Genomic DNA, 20688 nt, shown 5'->3' on the forward strand with positions numbered 1-20688 from the left:
TAGACTAGATTCACTTTCAGCGAGAGCTGCAGTTTCTGGCGACACAAACCGCAGCGACTGTTGGTGATGAAACAACGTTCAGCGGAGATCAACTTAGAAACTAACCAATGGGAATGCAGAAAGTCATCCACTGCCTGATACAGTGGCTGTATCCAAATATACATATTTATCTACTATATAGTAGATGAAAAACAATATGTGAAAGGAGTAGTATGTCTGAATTCACAGTACTCATAAAACAGTATTACTTCTGGTGAGATCACTTTACTATCCCATGAGGCCACAGGAGAGGATATGTGAATGGCAGTGAAGTGACACAACTGATACTGTAGGTCACATGACAATGACAACATACTTTTTAATGCTCGTAAAAGTACTTATTTAAAAGAAGTACCTTCTCAGAAAGCATGTTATTTCAGATGCAGTGAGTGAGTACGGTGTCTCTGCTGAACAAAAAGGGCATTTTTAGAAAAACAACTACGTGAGTACTATGCTGGTGACGAAATTTACGTCTCACTGTATGCTTACTGTAGTGTATGTGTAAAAATAAAAAAAATACTTTGGGTTTAACTAGTAACTTTTCCTCTGATGCCATTTTAACCCATGTAAGTATCCATTTTGAGACGCAAGATGTGCCACTATTATAATTTGCACAAGAGAGCAAGACTGCGGCGTGGTAAGACAAGAAAGATGGATGTAGCAGCGATGTGAAGATGAGTTGATAATTATAGAGAATTAAAGCAACATGAATGTTCAACATGAAAATTTGGTTCAATTTTCCATGTGCGATTTGTCTCTTAATTCAATGCAAATGTACTCTCTGACAGTAGGTGGTGCTTATCTTTCATTTAGTTTCGACTCACTTCACCATCAATGGACAGTGTTGTGTGTAACACATTACAAGTAACTTGAGTTATGTAATCAGATTACTTTTTACAAGTACTTTTAAATTTACAACAAAATATCTGAGTTACTTTTTTAAATAAGTAACACAAGTAACTGTTTTCTCATGTATTGACTGACAGCTCTCCTGTCCTCATGTTCAGAGGTGTTGTGTGTGAACATGATGATTATTGTAGTTATTCTTAAAAATAAATAAAAACAGTGAAATGCAAACTCAGAATATTACACAATCATTCAATAATGAAATATGTGAAATACTGTACTGCTGTTACATAAAACTATGACTTTTAGTGACTTACGAACTGAGTATTTTGCTAAGCAATAGAAAAGAGGAAGAATCCAGAATAGCTCAATGAAAATCTCAACAGCTGTTTGAAAACATGTAAGTACTGTTTGATTTACTGTTGTCAGAAATGGAAAGTTTCGAGGTGTTGCTATGTGTACCGGGATAACCAGCGTATTTATGCTTCTTTTTTAAATCCACCTTAGTTTTAAAGTAAGAGTGTCGTGGTCATTTGTATGTTGAATGTGTCTGGCTTCTGGTCTCATCCACTTCCAGTTATTTTTAGCTGTACAAAACAGCTGCTTGATATTGCAAACTGGTATTTCATACCACATTATTTTAATGTATTGTCATAATTATGAAAACACTGGTAAAGCAAATAGTTTTACTATTTACTGCACTTTGTTATTCTTCTGGTTATTTACCTATAGTGGCTAATGAATTGGAAGTTTTGAACATTCACTTCCGCGTTGAAAAATAAGGTGGATAAGCGCCACCTACTGTTAGACAGTAAATTTGCATTTAGATAAACATCACATTTGTGTTTCATTTTGTTGTTTCTGTTGTTGAAGTAAGAGTGTTGAACTTTCTTCAGCTGTGTTCCACTCCAATTTTAGAGACGCACTCATGAACTTCCCTAAGCACTTCCCCTCGGGGGAATCCCTGCCGCCATTTTGAATTTTATTTTTCTCCAACAGCTCATATATCTATAGGATTGTATATATTTTCTCCAACAACTTATAAGCATATAGAATGTTGCATAAAACAAATTCATGAGCACAAAAGAGGTTTAAATAATAAATCAGCTCCATAATGAATTCCAAGTGATCAAGGGCTTAGTGCGTTTCATTTAAACTGCCAGTAGTGGGCACTAGTGCAACGTAAGCAATGACACACATCCGAGTCCACGAGACAGAGGGAAGTTAGTGAGTAAAGGGCATAAAAATTTGGATCTCCTGTATCCTATTCTTCTTTAATCCAGAATGACATCACAGCTGAAAGGTTAGTTTGAGCTGCGCCCTCTACTGTACAGGAGTGAATCTACCTTTCTTTCAGCCTTCATTTCACTTCTGGTGTGAAAGGGCCTTAACATTTGCAAAACCAGAACTTTTTGTCGTTGTTGTTGAAAAAACAAGCAAGTCCAGTGCAGGTGAGACAAAAAGTAACACATTACTTTCCATAAAAAGTAATGCAATTAGTTACTTTTTTAGGGGGTAATGCAGTGTTGTAACACATTACTTTTAAAAGCAACTTTCCCAAACACTGGAAATGGATGTAGTGTACAGATAGTCCACAAGAAAAAACGACCTGTGCCAAGATAATTCCTTCTCTGCAAAAAGCAGAGTTAAAGTCACTATGTAATGGAAGTAGTCATAGACCTTTCATTTCGTATTGTGACTTGCATCTGAGTGAAACGGATTATCAAAAAAGAAAAAATGTGGGGTGGGGACTTGATTCTTTCCATCATCAGTCATTTGAATAGAGCGGGGCGGAGCTAAAGCGAGCTCAGTGATTGGAGAAGTCTGGCATTCATCACCAGAGAGAAGTCTGTCGTTTCACCAGAACATCCAAAGATGACATTTTAATTACGGGCTCAAATTTAAAAGAAAAAATATATATAATCATAGCCTATGCATGAATAAATCTTTCCCTGTAGGATCAATAAGATGCATTAAAGTTCATGGCAAAGGTACAGCATAACATTACACAAGTGGACGGCCCTATCTTATCACAAACAGCAGACACACTGTAAATCAACATTTCCTCAGAATTCACATTATCACACAAACTTCAGAAATAAACATCATCTTCTCACAGCATGTGCTGGATCATTTTAAATCTCTCTGATATGAAGCGTCTGTGAGCTGTGGATGGTTTATCACTCACCGTTGATTATTAAACCAATTAAAAGTAACTATTATAAGAGGATCAACGTAAAAAGATTGGTCAATCTCACTGTAATTGCTTGGGCTTGTCAAGAGGGATCGTCACCAAGGTGAGTTCAATTTCCAAGACTCAAGATCTCCAGTAAAAGTGCTCTTTGGCGCTATCTAGTGACTAATATTACAGGAATAAAGTCATTCTCCGAGAGCCCTGTCTTCAGGGGGATGTCTAAGCAATTCATCTCAGGACTTAAAATGTGTGTCTGAGCCCCACATCTTCAGCATTAATCTGATCTTTGAAGTGCAGATGGGACAATCCGCGTGCGCATGTAGATTGTTTGGATTTCTGACGACGCTTAGCACCTACTTTGGATAATTGTCAATGAATGAAGTCATTGTTATTCTAAGATTAGGAGTTACATGCAAAAGGCATGCTCCTATCCAGCGTTAGTGCCTTAATAATAGGCTGAAATTCTTGTTTGGTGAGAAAGTTACACGAGAGCTGAATGCGTCTATAGGCTGAGGGGCGGATCTCACTACACCTCACCATACATACAGCAGATCTGCGGGGTCAGACAGACACACGTGTGTTTAAATAGAGAGGGGCTGGAGGACGGACCTGCACCGCGGGGATGTTCAGCTGCGGCTCCGGAGCTGGAGGAGGATCGGCGTCGCCAGACATGAGCCGCCGCGCGCATCCGTGCGTCCGTCAGCGAGGATCCGGACAGCTCTGACCACTCGGACCATGGCACTGCCATCTCCCCACAACACCTCTGGATCTTACCTCTGTTTTAAACTCTTTGTGGAGTTTGTGACCTGCAGATCTGGATCTTCAGAAAGTCTCTTCGCCGTTCGTCGAGGTGTGTTTTGGAGCGTTTTTGTCATGATAATGTCTGCTGAAGGTTTCGCGTCGGGATCGACTCCCTCATGACACCCATGCCTCCCTCTCTCTGGATCTTAACGAAGAGCAGTTCTACAGGCTTTGGATACTCTGTTTATTCATTAGTTTTCTTTCCCCCCGTGCGTCTGGAGCGGATTTAGGATGCTGTGTCTGTCTCCTCCAGTCACCTACAACCTGCTGTTCTGGTTCTTCATTCTCCAAACGCCACATTTAACTGCGCCTTTAATCACTGGTGAGAAGATCTCAAACTCTAAATCATGAGGCATCAGATTAGTTTCATTATGATTTACATTGCAGATCTGAGGAGTTTTAAATCTGCTATCATCGCTCTGAATTTGATTTTGAGAGTGTCAGTAGTGTTTAATTTTGAAAAAAAATAAAATAAATAAAAGTATTTAGATCTGCACCATTGTACAGTGTCCGTCTTAGATTATGCAATTATTAATCCGTAAACAGCAAGGCAAGTTTATTTAGGCTATATAGCACATTTCATACACAATGGCAACTCAAAGTGCTTCACATAGAAAATGAGTTAAAGTAATCAGAACTTATACATCAGAAATAAAAATATCTGAAATGGAAGAGTAGTAAGTAGCTCCACAAGATAATGTATTTAGATTGATTTAGCAATATTACATAATATTTTTGACTTGAATTAAACCAGTTAATTTTTGTTTCAGTGTAGTTCATTTCATTACTCGATGATCAGTTAAATACAGAGAAACCCTGTGAGATAAAGTGTGATCTTCATTCTAAACCAGAAGAGTTTGGACACTGATCCTGAAGTGATGTGGTTCCTCTCAGTTTGTAGTGTTGAATCAGTGTTTTGTTGATGCAGGTACAGAGGCGAGCTGTGAGAACGAGGGAGAAGTGCTACACATCCCCAACATCACAGACAACCCCTGCATCTCCTGCGTCTGTCTGGTGAGAAATATGCCTCCATATGTCAGATGATAATTATAGCTGCTTGTTTCTGAAGAGCTCAGTTGTGAGGCGGCGGTCATGGCCGGGCAACTACACTGTACAATTATTGTTGGTTTAACTTTAAGTAAAATTTTATATATATATATATATTGTATAAGATACCTAAGGAAGTTCTGACAGAATATAAGAATTTTTAAGGATTGTGTTTTCTGAATTAATCAATATTTACACTCTATAAAATGCTGGGTTAAAAACAACCCAAGTTGGGTTGAAAATGGACAAATCCAGCAGTTGGGTTAAATGTTTGATCAACCTGCTGGGTAGTTTTATTTAACTCAACTATTGTTTAAAAATTACTGTATTTCTTGCTTAAAATGAACCCAAAATATGTTGGAAATGAAAATGTATTAATAAGTTTATTGAATAACAATTAAACAATAAACATTTATTAAATTGCTTATTAATAAATGTTAATCTTTTGATTATCTAGTAATCTAGTAATTATGTGTCTGATTTTTAATTTCCAACATATTTTGGGTTCATTTTAATCCAGACATACAGTCATTTTTAAACAATAGTTGAGTTAAATAAAACTACCCAGCAGGTTGATCAAACATTTAACCCAACTTGGGTTGTTTTTAACCCAGCATTAGAGTGCAGTGGTCTGTAATCATTCTGTTTATGAGAACAGTCTGATGTAATAATGTTAATAATAATAGTAAAACTGTACTTAGTACTGGCTTCATAATGTACATATTGTTTAAAGGGGAATTTATGGTAGCGCTTTATTTTACAGTGTCCTTCTTACATGTACTAACTGTAGTAATAACAGTAAATTATGCATAATTACATGCAACTAGCCTTTTGTAACCTATAGTAAGTGCACGTTGCTAATTAAAATTAGTCACTACTTAAATGTTGCCTATAATTACACTGTAACAAAGACACCTTAGAATAAAGTGTAACTTTTATATGATTTGTGCTGTGGTTACATTTGCATTGCTGACTTTGTACACTGTAGAAATATGAGTTGTGACAGTATATATGTTTTTACACTACTTCAACTCATCAAAATAATTTAAGCAATTTCAACTTCTTTTTATAAGTTAAACAAGATTTGACTCAATTTTTGAAGTCCATTTAATATAAAAAGTTGACATGACTTGTACAGCCAGCAGATGAACTTGAGTTTTCGAGTTGAAATTGGTGAGAACTGTACATGTGTAATGCTCAACTATATCCAGCGTAAAATCAATATATGGATAAACATGAGTTACTGTAATTAAGCTGATTTATCCACATCTATCCCTGCTGATCACAAAAATAGATAGGTCACATTTATCATGTGTAATATCACTGTGGCAGTGGAGTCAGTGTTCATGTTATAAAGAGAAGGACATGAGAGCCAAACAATGTGTCTTTCACAAGGTTAGCGTGTGAAGCTGATACCACGGGTTGATGAATGTCTCGCATTGATTTTGTTGATGAATAGCGATCAATACAGGAAGTTTTATCTCTGAAAGATGATGCTGCTCTTTATGTACATGCATTCGTCTGCTGTTGATGGGATGTCATGATGTGATTGAATTAAGCTGATCTGTCCAGAGAGCCGGTCACATCCCGTACTAAATTTCACGGCTTGTCTTTGCTAGTAAAATGATTGCAGTCCTTGTTCTTGATGTATTTCTTTGTGTCCTCAGAATCAGAAAGTAGACTGTAAGCAGGAGAAGTGTCCGCCGCTGGCAGAGGACTGTGCGCTGGTGGTCAAACAGACAGGAGCCTGCTGTGAAAGATGCAAAGGTCTGAAAACTATGAGAAATATCTTATTATTATTTATTACATCTGGACTGACAGACTTGAGCTCTTCAGTTCTGCACAGTTTTGCTGTTTAACTCACGTGGGCATCACTGCCACCTTATGGTTGAGAGACGCTATGACTCTAGCTGACCTCTCCATCTTCTCTCTTTCTTGGATTTTTTTTTTTTTTTTGCCTAGAACAACTGGCATTCCTCAGAAAATAAGTTCATCAGTAAGTCAGTTCAGCTTGTTTTTACTGTAAGAGCCAGTTAAAATACATTAGTAGTAGTAATGATGGAGGTTCAGATTTTCTAGTTATACTGTAAAAAATTATGTGGTGTAAATAAAACAAAGATCATCTGGAGTATGTTTTACAATTTTACTTCAAAATTCAATATTTAAAGTCATGAAAGGGAAGTTACACTCATCTATTCTCCCCTATTGTGCCGTATATCTGAGTGAAACGCTTCTCAAACAAGAACAAATGTAGGGCGGGGCTTGATTTTGTCTGTGGGGAATTGATTGGATGGTTGTGGTTTGCTATTGGTGGATCTCATGTGAGTGACAGGTTGCCCCGCCCTCTTCATCAGAGAAGAGATGCTGCAAGAGGGGAGAAGATATTCTGATTCAAGATTACGAGACACATGAATTTAACACAATGATGTGCACCGATAAATCATTTAGAATACACACTGTTCCACAAAATAATTAAAAAAAAGAATTGTCCATTTTGGTTTCATGGTGACTTTAATTCAGTGTGTTACCTGCTGTTTCTTTGTAATTATTTAATGAAATTTACTGGCAGAATTCTGCACATTTTTCCCAGTGTACATGGCTTGAAATGTGTCCCATCTGACTTGAGCGTTCCCCCCCCCCCCCCCCCCCCTCTCTCTCTCTCTCTCGGCAGGCTGTCAGCTGAAGGGGACGTCCTACAACAGTTCCCATCACTGGATCAGCCCTGTCAAACCCTGCGTCACATACAGCTGTCAGGTGACTCTATCTCACTCAAACACTGACATACTGTTGACTAGAGCTAGAATAAACACAAGATCAACAGAACTGGACAAATGAAGATCTGGACTAATATAGCAGACTGACTGATTTAAACAACTAGATTTAAATTAGAATATTTGCCAAATGAGAAAAAATAACATGTAGATGAACCTGCTTGCTCACCTCACATAACAAGAAACAGCTACAAATATAAATGTGAAAGTAAAGATTGAAGAGGATGTTTAAGTTAATTTGAGCTTTTCTTTGGACAGGAAGGAGTCATCACTGAAGCAGAAATGAGGTGCGTCATTCACTGTAAGAACCCCAAAATCCACCCGAAGAAATGCTGCCCAACCTGCCCGGGTCAGTCAGTGTGTGTGTGTGTGTGTGTGTGTGTGTGTGCGAGTGTGTTTTTTTATGGAAAAAAGAAAGGGAAACTTCAACAATTCAAAAACAAGCCTATTTAATCTGAATGTTATAAACAGCATTCTAGATATTGATATGCACAACATTTCCTCAATAACTATCCACAAAGCTTCGCTGTTTGTCTAGAAGTATGTTGAATATCTCTGTTAATCAGCCAGATTCTCATCATAGTGCTTGTTGGTGTTTTGGATGTTCACAGGCTGTATTTTCGAGGGGAATTTATATAAAGAAGATGAAGAATTTCATCCTGAAGGGAATCCCTGTATTAAATGCATCTGCACTGTGAGTTTATCTGCTAAACACTGTTCTCAGTCTCACAACACTCGTTCTTTAGATTATTAAAATGTTCTTCACACAAGTAAAAGTTTCTTTGGTGAACCAAAAATGGTTCTTCTATGGCATCACTTCAAAAACCCTCTTTTGGATTTTTTTTAAGAGTGAATAGCAGGCCATCTCAGATGATGAATATATATATGTATAAACATTAGTGTATCTCTCAGTAGCACCTGTAGTCCAGTGAATCGTGTGTGTTTTTCAGGGAGGTCACAGCATGTGTCATAAGATGGTGTGTCCAGTCCTGTCCTGCCCGGCTCATCTTACCCACACACCGCCGGGACAGTGCTGTCCTAGATGTCGTGGTGAGTTATTCTCTCCCAGAGCTTAAAACACCAAGACACTTCAAAAACCTCAGTGCACACTAACTTATGACTTCCACAGTGACAGATATATTAGATATTTTCCCCACGTTGCAAATGCAACAAACAATCCAATTATTAAAAAATAAGTTCATATCAGAAATGTAGTCATTCATCAAAATGATGTATTGCAGTGGATCAGAGATCAGAAATGGGGTTAATAATTGCTGAGTAACTCCCACACATCCAAACAAGCTGCTTTAACTAATCAGCTCTGTAAAACGAGTCTAGCTCATAAAAACAGTTGCCTTCTAACAAAAGGATTCCCGAACTCTTGTTTTTGCATGTAGTCATATTTCTTTGTATGACAGTCTGGACAAAAATGATGCCACACAATTTGTCATGTTTCATTGTGCTATTATCACAAATAAAACAATCGACTCCAAGCTACAAAATCTTTAACACATTTTTAATAACATTGATCACTTTTAGACACTACTGTACATAATTACATATATAAATGAAAGAAAATAATCTATCAAAATAAAGTTAACCAGAAGGACAAAAGAATCATGGGATGTATTTGAGAGAAGTGCAACCATCAACAATTACTTCCTCAAAATTCTGCAGCACTTCAGTCGGTTGCGTGGATGTAATGGTGCATGTGTGATTGTGTCACTCAGTTCAGATCATGCTGTCTGTTGTGTTTTCATGACAAATGTGAAAGTAAATGTGTGTGTTGTCCAGGTCAGAGGAAGGTGTTTGACCTGTCTCCCGGCAGCTGTCTGTTCCGCAGCGAGGTCTATGAGAACGGCTCCTCCATCAGCTATGACGCCTGCACCTCCTGCACCTGTGTGGACTCTACGGTGGCCTGCAGGAGGAGATGCTCGCCGCCCGGCAGCTGTCAGGGCAGCGGCTGCTGTGAGGAGTGCCAGTCTCACCTGAAGATGGAAGATGTGAAGTACTGCAGGGTGAAGAGCAAAATCTATAGGGTGAGGCGTCCACAAGCATGGACTAATGGACAAATGTGTGTGGATGATATGATGAACTGGTTGATAAAACACATGCATGTTCGTCTCTTAGGACGGTGACAGATGGTCGTCTGTGAACTGCTCTCTCTGCACCTGTGTTAAGGGGAATATTGAATGTCAGCCCAAGATTTGTGTTCCTATCACCAGCTGTCCCTCGGTGAGTTCTGTAAAGACACCTACAGACGGTTTATAGTCCTACTTTTAGTCATACTGTACCTTATATATTGTTGCTGTCGGGAGGAAACCTCGTATGTCCAAAACTGCTACTTTTCAGGAAATGGAAAAAACACTGTAATTTTTAAATAAATTACTGTGTTGTCAAAGTTGATTGTGGCTTTATATATGGTCAGACACACATTATTAACATTATTAATATTTTACCAAAATTAAACTCAAATGGAGTAACAAGTGTTTTATCTGTCATTATAACGGCCATGTCTGAGGCAGGAAGTGCATCACATTACGTTTTCATCAACTTTTAACAGCTTATAAAGTTTATTGTATCTATATGCGGGTACTCAGTTTTTTCTGTCATTTGGCTAAAATCTCATGTTATTAAAGATGAAGTGCTTCACACAGGCTGTTTAAGACAGTATTGGCTGTGACTCGATGACAAATGCTGGACTAAGACACTCTTCACCTCTCCTCAAATACATAAAACATCAGCCTTTATATATATATAGTGATTATTGAGTAAAGAAAATGCTGTAGTTCTTCAGAGAACCAGTTCTTTATTCACGACTGCATTGCAAACAAGCAGAGACGCTCCAAACTGTGTGCAGCACTTAGATAGAGGTGGGCGGAGTTATGAGATTTGACTGACAGTTTGAGCAGCCAGTGGAGTTACGAGGTTCAGTCACAAGCTCTTTTTAATACTTTTCATATTTGCAAAACTCACAGACAGATGTAAAGGGTGACCAATTGAAATGAACTTCTTTCAAAAACATGAAAAAATCTAAACAGTAGTGTACATACATAAACCATACTTCATTTATAATTCAGACACATTACCTAACTCATTATTTTGTGACTAGTTACACTCAACACTGGTTATAATATCCAGAATAAATCTAAAGGCAAAGACTTTATATATAGAAAGACGGTGCACTCGTATTACTTATGAATGGGAGAAAGTGCAACACGCAATATAGCAGAATAAGTCCCGCCTTCTGAATAAAAGAGCCAATTGCTGATTGGTAGTCATCACAAATATGGCCGCAGAGTGAACAGACTTTCCTTGAAAGGGACTTTGTTAGAACCAACCGGTTTGATTCTCTACGTCTCTCTAAGTAAGTCTGTCTCTTTACAATGTTTTGTCTTTCAGAATAAGATACTGAATCGCACTGGCTGCTGTCCTGTTTGCACTGACAGTAAGTTGACTTCTTTACACAATCATCCTGCTGTGAAGCGTAACAGAAGATCATTTTTGAACAATCAAAAGTTATTATAAAAGGACAAATTTTCTGTTAGAGCACTAAAGTTTTTCTGTTTTACACCAGTTAACTCCTGTCACACACACAATCTATCTTTCAAGTATAAATTATAAGTTTGCCATCTGCTTGCATTCTTACAACATACAAAGTCAATATTTCACCATCAAATGCCCTCTCCATCACTCTCTTCTCTACTCCAGAGCCAGGCGTGTGCACCGTATTCGGAGACCCTCACTATAACACTTTTGACGGCCGCACCTTTAACTTCCAGGGCACGTGTAAATATGTGCTCACTAAAGACTGCTCTCCAGCGGCCAGTTTCACAGTGCTGGTGAAGAACGACGCTCGGCGCACGCGCTCCTTCTCATGGACCAAATCCGTGGAGCTGCACACATCCGGCCTGAGCATCAGCCTCCACCAACACCTGACCGTCCGTCAGAACGGCACACGCATCGCTCTCCCCTTCCATAGCACTGGGGTCCACATCGACCTGGACGGGTACCTGCTCAAACTCACCACCATCGCAGGTAAGAGCGGCGCCCTGCTGTGCTCAGAAGTGCCATTTAAAGAGGACATATTCTTCTGTTTTCCATCTTCATCTGTCTTTAGTGTGTAATGTTGATGTTTGAGCATAAAAAAGTCCCTCCAGCGGGAGTTCTTCTCTATATCAATGTCAGTGTTTCTGAACTCCCTGAAACGCCTCCATTGTAGTCTTGAGTTTTCTTCACAATATTCCTCACGGTTATGGTAAGGGGCGGGACATTTCCCAAACACCAATCACAACACACTGCTCCAGCCGACCAATCAGAGCACGTTGTGCTTTTCAGAAGGAGGGGCTTCATAGAGACAGGAACTAAACAGAGCGTTACTGACAGACTGGGAAGAGAGGAGCTGAACAATGGAGAATATGAAGAAAATAATCAACATTCAAGCAGGAAAACCTGTTCTGGTATAGCACAAAAACAACATCAAAGCATAATAGGTCCTCTTTAGGTATCAGGCGCTTATTGCATCGTGACTGCATTAGAGCTGGGCGATATTATAGTCTACAGTATGCTATACAGTATATATTTCCCTATGCAAGTATACTGTACGCATGCAGGTGAAGTGGGACATATTTATAAATCCAGATTTCAGTATATGACATTCTGGCCAAATTGATTTGTGTCAAATCAGCTAGTGGGATTCCTTAAAAAAATTAGGATTCTTAAAAGCTCCTACAGGTGCTCTGCTGATATATTGTATTAACTGACTCTGCAAAAAAAGTTGAGTAAGAAAATGATTTTTGCAGTGTAAGAATGAAGAAACTTCAGATTAGGTGCCTTGCACAATGTTGACCCTTGGACCAGAAACAGGCTGTGATTTCATTAACTCATGCCTGAATGACATTGATCTGTATGCAACCTTTGTGCCAGCAGCTCAAATCATTCCTTCCAACCTTGCACAGGTAGTACAGCAGAGTTTGCCACACCTTTCTTTTTCAAAAGAGCATGTTCTGTGTGTTTAACGTGATTATTCAATAAAAATGACAGCTTCAACACTAGCTTCCAATAATGTTCTCAAAACATTTGCACAAAAACGTTATTTATACATCGTTTTTTTCTAAAATATTTTAGTTGGACATTCGTCTAACATTTTTTAAATGCTACTACTTGTTTCAAAACATTCAGAGAACATTCAAAAGTAACGTTCCCATAATGTTTGCAGCATGATATAATGGAATGTTCACATAACCAAGAGAAACGTTTTTAAAACATTTAAAATACTGGATGTTTTGAAAGTTCAGAGAACATTCAGAAATAACATTTTCATAACTTACTGGGAACGTTCTTATAACATATTTTTGTTTGTGTCAGTGTCACTGTCATAATTCAACTCAATTCAGTTCAAATTTTGTTTTCATCTGATAGTGTCAGCGCGGTTAATTGATAATATTACTGAATAGGTGTATGTTATAGGGTCTTAATTCTAGTCACCATTTCTTTTCATACCTTCTTAAAAACTTTTGTTTGCCTTCACTGGTCCAGTGGTGCAACAAGTGAGTTTTAAAAGTGAAAATATTCCATGTAATCTCTCAATTAATTTGATTTCTAAATGATTTAGCCAAACACTGTTTGAAATGGTTTTAGATAGCGTGTCACACCATCAACTTCTCAAACATAGGCAGACGCAGCATGTTTCCTTTCCCTCACTCTTCATCTGTGCTGTGTCATCAGGGCTGGAGATCTCGTGGGACGGGGACAGTCTGGTGGAGGTGGTCGCGGCGCCCCATCTGAAGGAGCGGCTCTGCGGGCTGTGCGGAAACTACAACGGTCACAGGCGAGACGACACTCTCGGAGGAGACGGCCAGTTTAAGTTTGACGTGGACGAATTTGCTGAGTCCTGGCGCGTGGAGGACAACGAGGTGTGTGAGGCTCCCAACCGCAGGCCCACATCCTTCCTCTGTCCCGGCACAGTCAAAGTAAAGCTCCGCGCGCACAGAACCTGCCAAAAGCTCAAGTCCTGGGAGTTTCAGAAGTGCCATTCTGCTGTAGACTTTACCTCCTTCTACAAGTGAGTTCCCCAGTCATCATTATCAAACAAAAGGCTCTGAGGAAACTGTCAGCATTTGAATCTCTGAACCAAAGATCTTGCTCAGATGAACATTTGAGAAGTGTGTCTAATTTATTACTGCTTTGACAGAGCAAATACAATAAGCAGTCATGTAATGTGTATGTGCCAGGCTGAGAGTACGTGGCTACTGTAGCAGGCTGAGAGTTTGGGGCGTGGCTACTGTAGCAGGTGGAGAGTTTGGGGAGTGGCTACTGTAGCAGGCTGAGAGTTTGGGGTGTGGCTACTGTAGCAGTTTGAGAGTTTGGGGAGTGGCTACTGTAGCAGGTGGAGAGTTTGGGGAGTGGCTACTGCAGCAGGTGGAGAGTTTGGGGTGTGGCTACTGTAGCAGTTTGAGAGTTTGGGGAGTGGCTACTGTAGCAGGTGGAGAGTTTGGGGAGTGGCTACTGCAGCAGGTGGAGAGTTTGGGGTGTGGCTACTGTAGCAGGTGGAGAGTTTGGGGAGTGGCTACTGTAGCAGGTTGAGAGTTTGGGGCGTGGCTACTGTAGCAGGTGGAGAGCTTGGGGAGTGGCTACTGTAGCAGGTGGAGAGTTTGGGGTGTGGCTACTGTAGCAGTTTGAGAGTTTGGGGAGTGGCTACTGTAGCAGGTGGAGAGTTTGGGGAGTGGCTACTGTAGCAGGCTGAGAGTTTGGGGTGTGGCTACTGTAGCAGGTGGAGAGTTTGGGGAGTGGCTACTGCAGCAGGTAGAGAGTTTGGGGAGTGGCTACTGTAGCAGGTGGAGAGTTTGGGGAGTGGCTACTGTAGCAGGTGGAGAGTTTGGGGAGTGGCTACTGTAGCAGGCTGAGAATTTGGGGTGTGGCTACTGTAGCAGGTGGCGAGCTTGGGGAGTGGCTACTGTAGCAGGTTGAGAGTTTGGGGCGTGGCTACTGTAGCAGGTGGAGAGCTTGGGGAGTGGCTACTGTAGCAGGTGGAGAGTTTGGGGAGTGGCTACTGTAGCAGGCTGAGAGTTTGGGGTGTGGCTACTGTAGCAGTTTGAGAGTTTGGGGAGTGGCTACTGTAGCAGGTGGAGAGTTTGGGGAGTGGCTACTGCAGCAGGTGGAGAGTTTGGGGTGTGGCTACTGTAGCAGGTGGAGAGTTTGGGGAGTGGCTACTGCAGCAGGTGGAGAGTTTGGGGAGTGGCTACTGTAGCAGGTGGAGAATTTGGGGTGTGGCTACTGTAGCAGGTGGAGAGTTTGGGGCGTGGCTACTGTAGCAGGTGGAGAGCTTGGGGAGTGGCTACTGTAGCAGGTGGAGAGTTTGGGGAGTGGCTACTGCAGCAGGTGGAGAGTTTGGGGAGTGGCTACTGTAGCAGGTGGAGAATTTGGGGTGTGGCTACTGTAGCAGGTTGAGAGTTTGGGGCGTGGCTACTGTAGCAGGTGGAGAGCTTGGGGAGTGGCTACTGTAGCAGGTGGAGAGTTTGGGGTGTGGCTACTGTAGCAGTTTGAGAGTTTGGGGAGTGGCTACTGTAGCAGGTGGAGAGTTTGGGGAGTGGCTACTGTAGCAGGCTGAGAGTTTGGGGTGTGGCTACTGTAGCAGGTGGAGAGTTTGGGGAGTGGCTACTGCAGCAGGTAGAGAGTTTGGGGAGTGGCTACTGTAGCAGGTGGAGAGTTTGGGGAGTGGCTACTGTAGCAGGCTGAGAATTTGGGGTGTGGCTACTGTAGCAGGTGGAGAGCTTGGGGAGTGGCTACTGTAGCAGGTTGAGAGTTTGGGGCGTGGCTACTGTAGCAGGTGGAGAGCTTGGGGAGTGGCTACTGTAGCAGGTGGAGAGTTTGGGGAGTGGCTACTGTAGCAGGCTGAGAGTTTGGGGTGTGGCTACTGTAGCAGTTTGAGAGTTTGGGGAGTGGCTACTGTAGCAGGTGGAGAGTTTGGGGAGTGGCTACTGTAGCAGGCTGAGAGTTTGGGGTGTGGCTACTGTAGCAGGTGGAGAGTTTGGGGAGTGGCTACTGCAGCAGGTAGAGAGTTTGGGGAGTGGCTACTGTAGCAGGTGGAGAGTTTGGGGAGTGGCTACTGTAGCAGGTGGAGAGTTTGGGGAGTGGCTACTGTAGCAGGCTGAGAATTTGGGGTGTGGCTACTGTAGCAGGTGGAGAGCTTGGGGAGTGGCTACTGTAGCAGGTTGAGAGTTTGGGGCGTGGCTACTGTAGCAGGTGGAGAGCTTGGGGAGTGGCTACTGTAGCAGGTGGAGAGTTTGGGGAGTGGCTACTGTAGCAGGCTGAGAGTTTGGGGTGTGGCTACTGTAGCAGTTTGAGAGTTTGGGGAGTGGCTACTGTAGCAGGTGGAGAGTTTGGGGAGTGGCTACTGTAGCAGGTGGAGAGTTTGGGGAGTGGCTACTGTAGCAGGTGGAGAGTTTGGGGCGTGGCTACTGTAGCAGGCTGAGAGCTTTGGGGTGTGGCTACTGTAGCAGGGTGGAGAGTTTGGGAGTGGCTACTGCAGCAGGTGGAGAGTTTGGGGAGTTGGCTACTGTAGCAGGTGGAGAGTTTGGGGTGTGGCTACTGTAGCAGGTGAGAGTTTGGGGAGTGGCTACTGTAGCAGGCTGGAGAGTTGGGGAGTGGCTACTGTAGCAGGTGGAGAGTTTTGGGGAGTGGCCTAATGTAGCAGGGTGAGAGTTTGGGGCGTGCTACTGTAGCAGGTGGAGAGCTTGGGGAGTGGCTACTGTAGCAGGTGGAGAGTTTGGGGAGTGGCTACTGCAGCAGGTGGAGAGTTTGGGGAGTGGCTACTGTAGCAGGTGGAGAATTTGGGGTGTGGCTACTGTAGCAGGTTGAGAGTTTGGGGCGTGGCTACTGTAGCAGGTGGAGAGCTTGGGGAGTGGCTACTGTAGCAGGTGGAGAGTTTGGGGTGTGGCTACTGTAGCAGTTTGAGAGTTTGGGGAGTGGCTACTGTAGCAGGTGGAGAGTTTGGGGAGTGGCTACTGTAGCAGGCTGAGAGTTTGGGGTGTGGCTACTGTAGCAGTTTGAGAGTTTGGGGAGTGGCTACTGTAGCAGGTGGAGAGTTTGGGGAGTGGCTACTGCAGCAGGTGGAGAGTTTGGGGTGTGGTTACTGTAGCAGGTGGAGAGTTTGGGGAGTGGCTACTGTAGCAGGTGGAGAGTTTGGGGAGTGGCTACTGTAGCAGGTGGAGAGTTTGGGGAGTGGCTACTGTAGCAGGTGGAGAGTTTGGGGTGTGGCTACTGTAGCAGGCTGAGAATTTGGGGCGTGGCTACTGTAGCAGGTGGAGAGCTTGGGGAGTGGCTACTGTAGCAGGTGGAGAGTTTGGGGTGTGGCTACTGTAGCAGGTGGAGAGTTTGGGGAGTGGCTACTGCAGCAGGTGGAGAGTTTGGGCTGTGGCTACTGTAGCGGGTGGAGAGTTTGGGGAGTGGCTACTGCAGCAGGTGGAGAGTTTGGGGAGTGGCTACTGTAGCAGGTGGAGAGTTTGGGGAGTGGCTACTGTAGCAGGTGGAGAGTTTGGGGAGTTGCTACTGCAGCAGGTGGAGAGTTTGGGGAGTGGCTACTGTAGCAGGTGGAGAGTTTGGGGTGTGGCTACTGTAGCAGGTGGAGAGTTTGGGGTGTGGCTACTGTAGCAGTTTGAGAGTTTGGGGAGTGGCTACTGTAGCAGGTGGAGAGTTTGGGGAGTGGCTACTGTAGCAGGCTGAGAGTTTGGGGTGTGGCTACTGTAGCAGTTTGAGAGTTTGGGGAGTGGCTACTGTAGCAGGTGGAGAGTTTGGGGAGTGGCTACTGCAGCAGGTGGAGAGTTTGGGGTGTGGTTACTGTAGCAGGTGGAGAGTTTGGGGAGTGGCTACTGTAGCAGGTGGAGAGTTTGGGGAGTGGCTACTGCAGCAGGTGGAGAGTTTGGGCTGTGGCTACTGTAGCGGGTGGAGAGTTTGGGGAGTGGCTACTGCAGCAGGTGGAGAGTTTGGGGAGTGGCTACTGCAGCAGGTGGAGAGTTTGGGGAGTGGCTACTGTAGCAGGTGGAGAGTTTGGGGAGTTGCTACTGCAGCAGGTGGAGAGTTTGGGGAGTGGCTACTGTAGCAGGTGGAGAGTTTGGGGTGTGGCTACTGTAGCAGGTGGAGAGTTTGGGGAGTGGCTACTGCAGCAGGTGGAGAGTTTGGGGTGTGGCTACTGCAGCAGGTGGAGAGTTTGGGGAGTGGCTACTGTAGCAGGTGAAGAGTTTGGGGAATGGCTACTGTAGCAGGTGGAGATTTTGGGGAGTGGCTACTGTAGCAGGTGGAGAGATTGGGGAGTGGCTACTGTAGCAGGTGGAGAGATTGGGGAGTGGCTACTGTAGCAGGTGGAGAGTTTGGGGAGTGGCTACTGAGAATTTGGGGTGTGGCTTCTGTAGCAGGTGGCAAGTTTGGGGCGTGGCTACTGAGAATTTGGGGTGTGGCTTCTGTAGCAGGTTGAGCCAGAGGGTGTTTAGCCACTGTGGGATCATGACTGTAGACAATCAGCTTCAGTTATAGAAGTGAAAGCCAAAATTCACCAGCTTGATTAAACAGCACATGAACACGTCAAAGCGAATGGGACAATGCGATGAAACGCTCTACAATGAACGCTTCAATACTATACAGCATCATCATGCATACATTCAGAAAGACAAATGATCCAGTCAATAATGTTTACAGTATAGACAGACAAAGGTCACCATCAGATTTAACTCTCTGAGGGACAGATAGTAGAATTGGCCAATTATTATAGCTATGAGTATCAGGAAGGGCCATGTATTTTCCATTGAATGATTGTTGGGCAAGTTTTCAGAAAAACTGTCTGAAATGATTATTTTTGTGATTATGTTTGGTGATGATAGTGGTGCATATATTACATACCTCTTCTACACTAATTCTAAAGTCATTGAGATTAACTACTAAAACTCATTCTACTTCCATTCTGTTCTCCCCACGTCTTCCTCTCTTTAGGTCATGTGTAACAGACATGTGTGAGTGTCCAGTGCATAAGAACTGTTACTGCGAGTCGTTCATAGCATACAGTCGAGCGTGTGAGAGAGAGGGCATCCGTGTGCACTGGAGACCGGAGCTCGCCTGCATCAGTAAGTCACACCTGACGCATTTATTGACAGCAGCTATGCAAACTCATTTTCAAATTCAAAATAGGCAACAGGTTAATTGGCTATTTTTAGGAAACTGTGAAAAAATAACATGTTTTGGGATTGAATATTAAGTGGATGTCTCTAATCCTGATGTCTAGAGTGACATTAATAATGAAGCTAGAATAAAATGTTTTGTTTATTTAAAAGAAGAGGCTCTTTTCTTTGATATATTGACTGTTTACGTATTCATATAACAAAATATTCAGGGGGTCATGACATTTTTGTGGAAATTATCAAATATGGTGGTGCTGGCTGGCAACTTTTGTTTTGTTTTTTATAAAGAGTAACGTAACTACATATATTTTCAGCTTTAATCTTTGTATTGTGTTGTAACCGTTTACTGAAAGCATCATGTCGTGCCTAACAACACCCTTCAGCTGTGACAGTATTCACAATACAGCACGCCTCTCATACCTTATTGCTTACATACAGTACCACAAAAGTTTGGGGTCAGTAAGATTTCCTCTTAAGAAGTCTCTTCTGCTCACCAAAGCTACATTTATTTGATTTAAAGCACAGTAAAACAGTAATATTGTGAAGTACTGTTATTCCTGTGATCAAAGCTGAATTTTCAGCATCATTAGTCCAGTCTTCAGTGTCACATGATCCTTCAGAAATCATTCTAATATGATGATTTGATGCTCAAGGAACATTTTAAACAGAAGAAACAAAATTTTCTAGAGCTGTATGTGTTATTTGTATTTGACTAGTGTTCATTCTCTTCTTCTGCTGTAGGCACACACTGCAAACATGGTGCGGTTTATGACACATGTGGACCCAGCTGCACTAAAACCTGCCATAACTGGAACGAGGTTGGACCCTGTCACAGGCCCTGTGTCGCCGGCTGCCACTGTCCCGCCAGCCTGGTCCTGTTTCAGGGCCACTGCATTAAACCTACATCCTGCCCTGGCCGATGACCCACATGACCTGTACAGGAGCAGAAGGCTGCTAGAGATCCAAACAAACAGAGGAAAAAGAGAACTGGCCACGCAGGGCCTGTACAGTACTCAGATACTCACAAACTGCTCCTCTCAGCAGTCGTGTCCTCGGTGTCGGAGACTCTGGATGCCACTGCTCGCTCTGTGAGGACTTGGTTTCACCACCTAAGTGCCTTTCTGACCTCTGGAATAAATTCAGTTACCTGAATTCCTGATGCTTCAAACTACAAGGACCTGAACTAGAGTTACATCAGGAGTGTATGGCAAACACAAACAATAGTATTATCCATTTATTGGGTCAAACAGTATTTAATACACAATCACTTGACTGAAAGGGAAACTATTTATATATTTGTTGTTTATTTTGTAAGACGGGGACTCAAATGTGACTTATAGCTTTAAAGAGAAGTGTACTTTATTCGTCCAGCATACACTGATGTGTGTATGTGTTGTTATAACTGTACATTTCACTTGACACAGTAAGATATTATATATGACCAGTATAAAGCTTATATACTTTTTCAGAAATAAGCAAGTTTTTCTTTGAAAGTATTTGTCACAGCTCAGGTTCAGAGATGCCTCGTGTGTAGATTTCGGGATCGGGGATGCAGAATGATTGTGCACCTATGAAAAAAAAAAAGAAGAGTACAAAAAGAAAGCCAAAAATCAACTTCATGTAAATTCTGGCAAGAATTTTGACAAGGTACATGAAAATGGACTTGTAAATTGATAAAACTTTGCAATACTGACCTGAGTGTTAACTGTGTCGAGTGTTTTACCACGTCCTGTAGTTCAGTCGAGTGTTATTGTATGAGATACATCAAACCACCTGACACACTCACACACACACACACTTTCTTTCACTCACACACACATAC

At 42.4% G+C, this 20688-nt stretch overlaps 1 protein-coding gene and 1 long non-coding RNA gene across 3 annotated transcripts; both read left to right on the forward strand.

Moving 5' to 3' along the window:
• Positions 1-3358: 3358 nt before the first annotated feature.
• Positions 3359-20559, forward strand: bmper (BMP binding endothelial regulator). 2 transcript variants are annotated; one of them, XM_051865695.1, is made up of 15 exons: positions 3359-3929; positions 4111-4202; positions 4809-4894; positions 6595-6694; positions 7599-7681; positions 7957-8047; positions 8310-8392; positions 8649-8748; positions 9493-9737; positions 9829-9933; positions 11101-11146; positions 11410-11736; positions 13426-13762; positions 18682-18812; positions 19608-20559. In XM_051865695.1, exons 2-15 carry the CDS (start codon positions 4112-4114, stop codon positions 19787-19789), a joined length of 2007 nt encoding a protein of 668 aa, XP_051721655.1. In that variant the 5' UTR covers positions 3359-3929; position 4111; the 3' UTR covers positions 19790-20559. The 2 variants fall into 2 exon arrangements, with proteins under 2 accessions (XP_051721655.1, XP_051721654.1); XM_051865694.1 differs by having other exon boundaries at positions 3359-4202.
• LOC127497310 (uncharacterized) lies at positions 14182-18666 on the forward strand. The gene is made up of 4 exons (XR_007925505.1): positions 14182-14406; positions 14727-15270; positions 15559-16070; positions 17833-18666. It is a non-coding gene; the product is annotated as an uncharacterized LOC127497310 (long non-coding RNA).
• Positions 20560-20688: the final 129 nt, after the last annotated feature.

Source organism: Ctenopharyngodon idella, chromosome 16, assembly GCF_019924925.1.
Source record: "Ctenopharyngodon idella isolate HZGC_01 chromosome 16, HZGC01, whole genome shotgun sequence".
Classification (NCBI taxonomy): domain Eukaryota; kingdom Metazoa; phylum Chordata; class Actinopteri; order Cypriniformes; family Xenocyprididae; genus Ctenopharyngodon; species Ctenopharyngodon idella.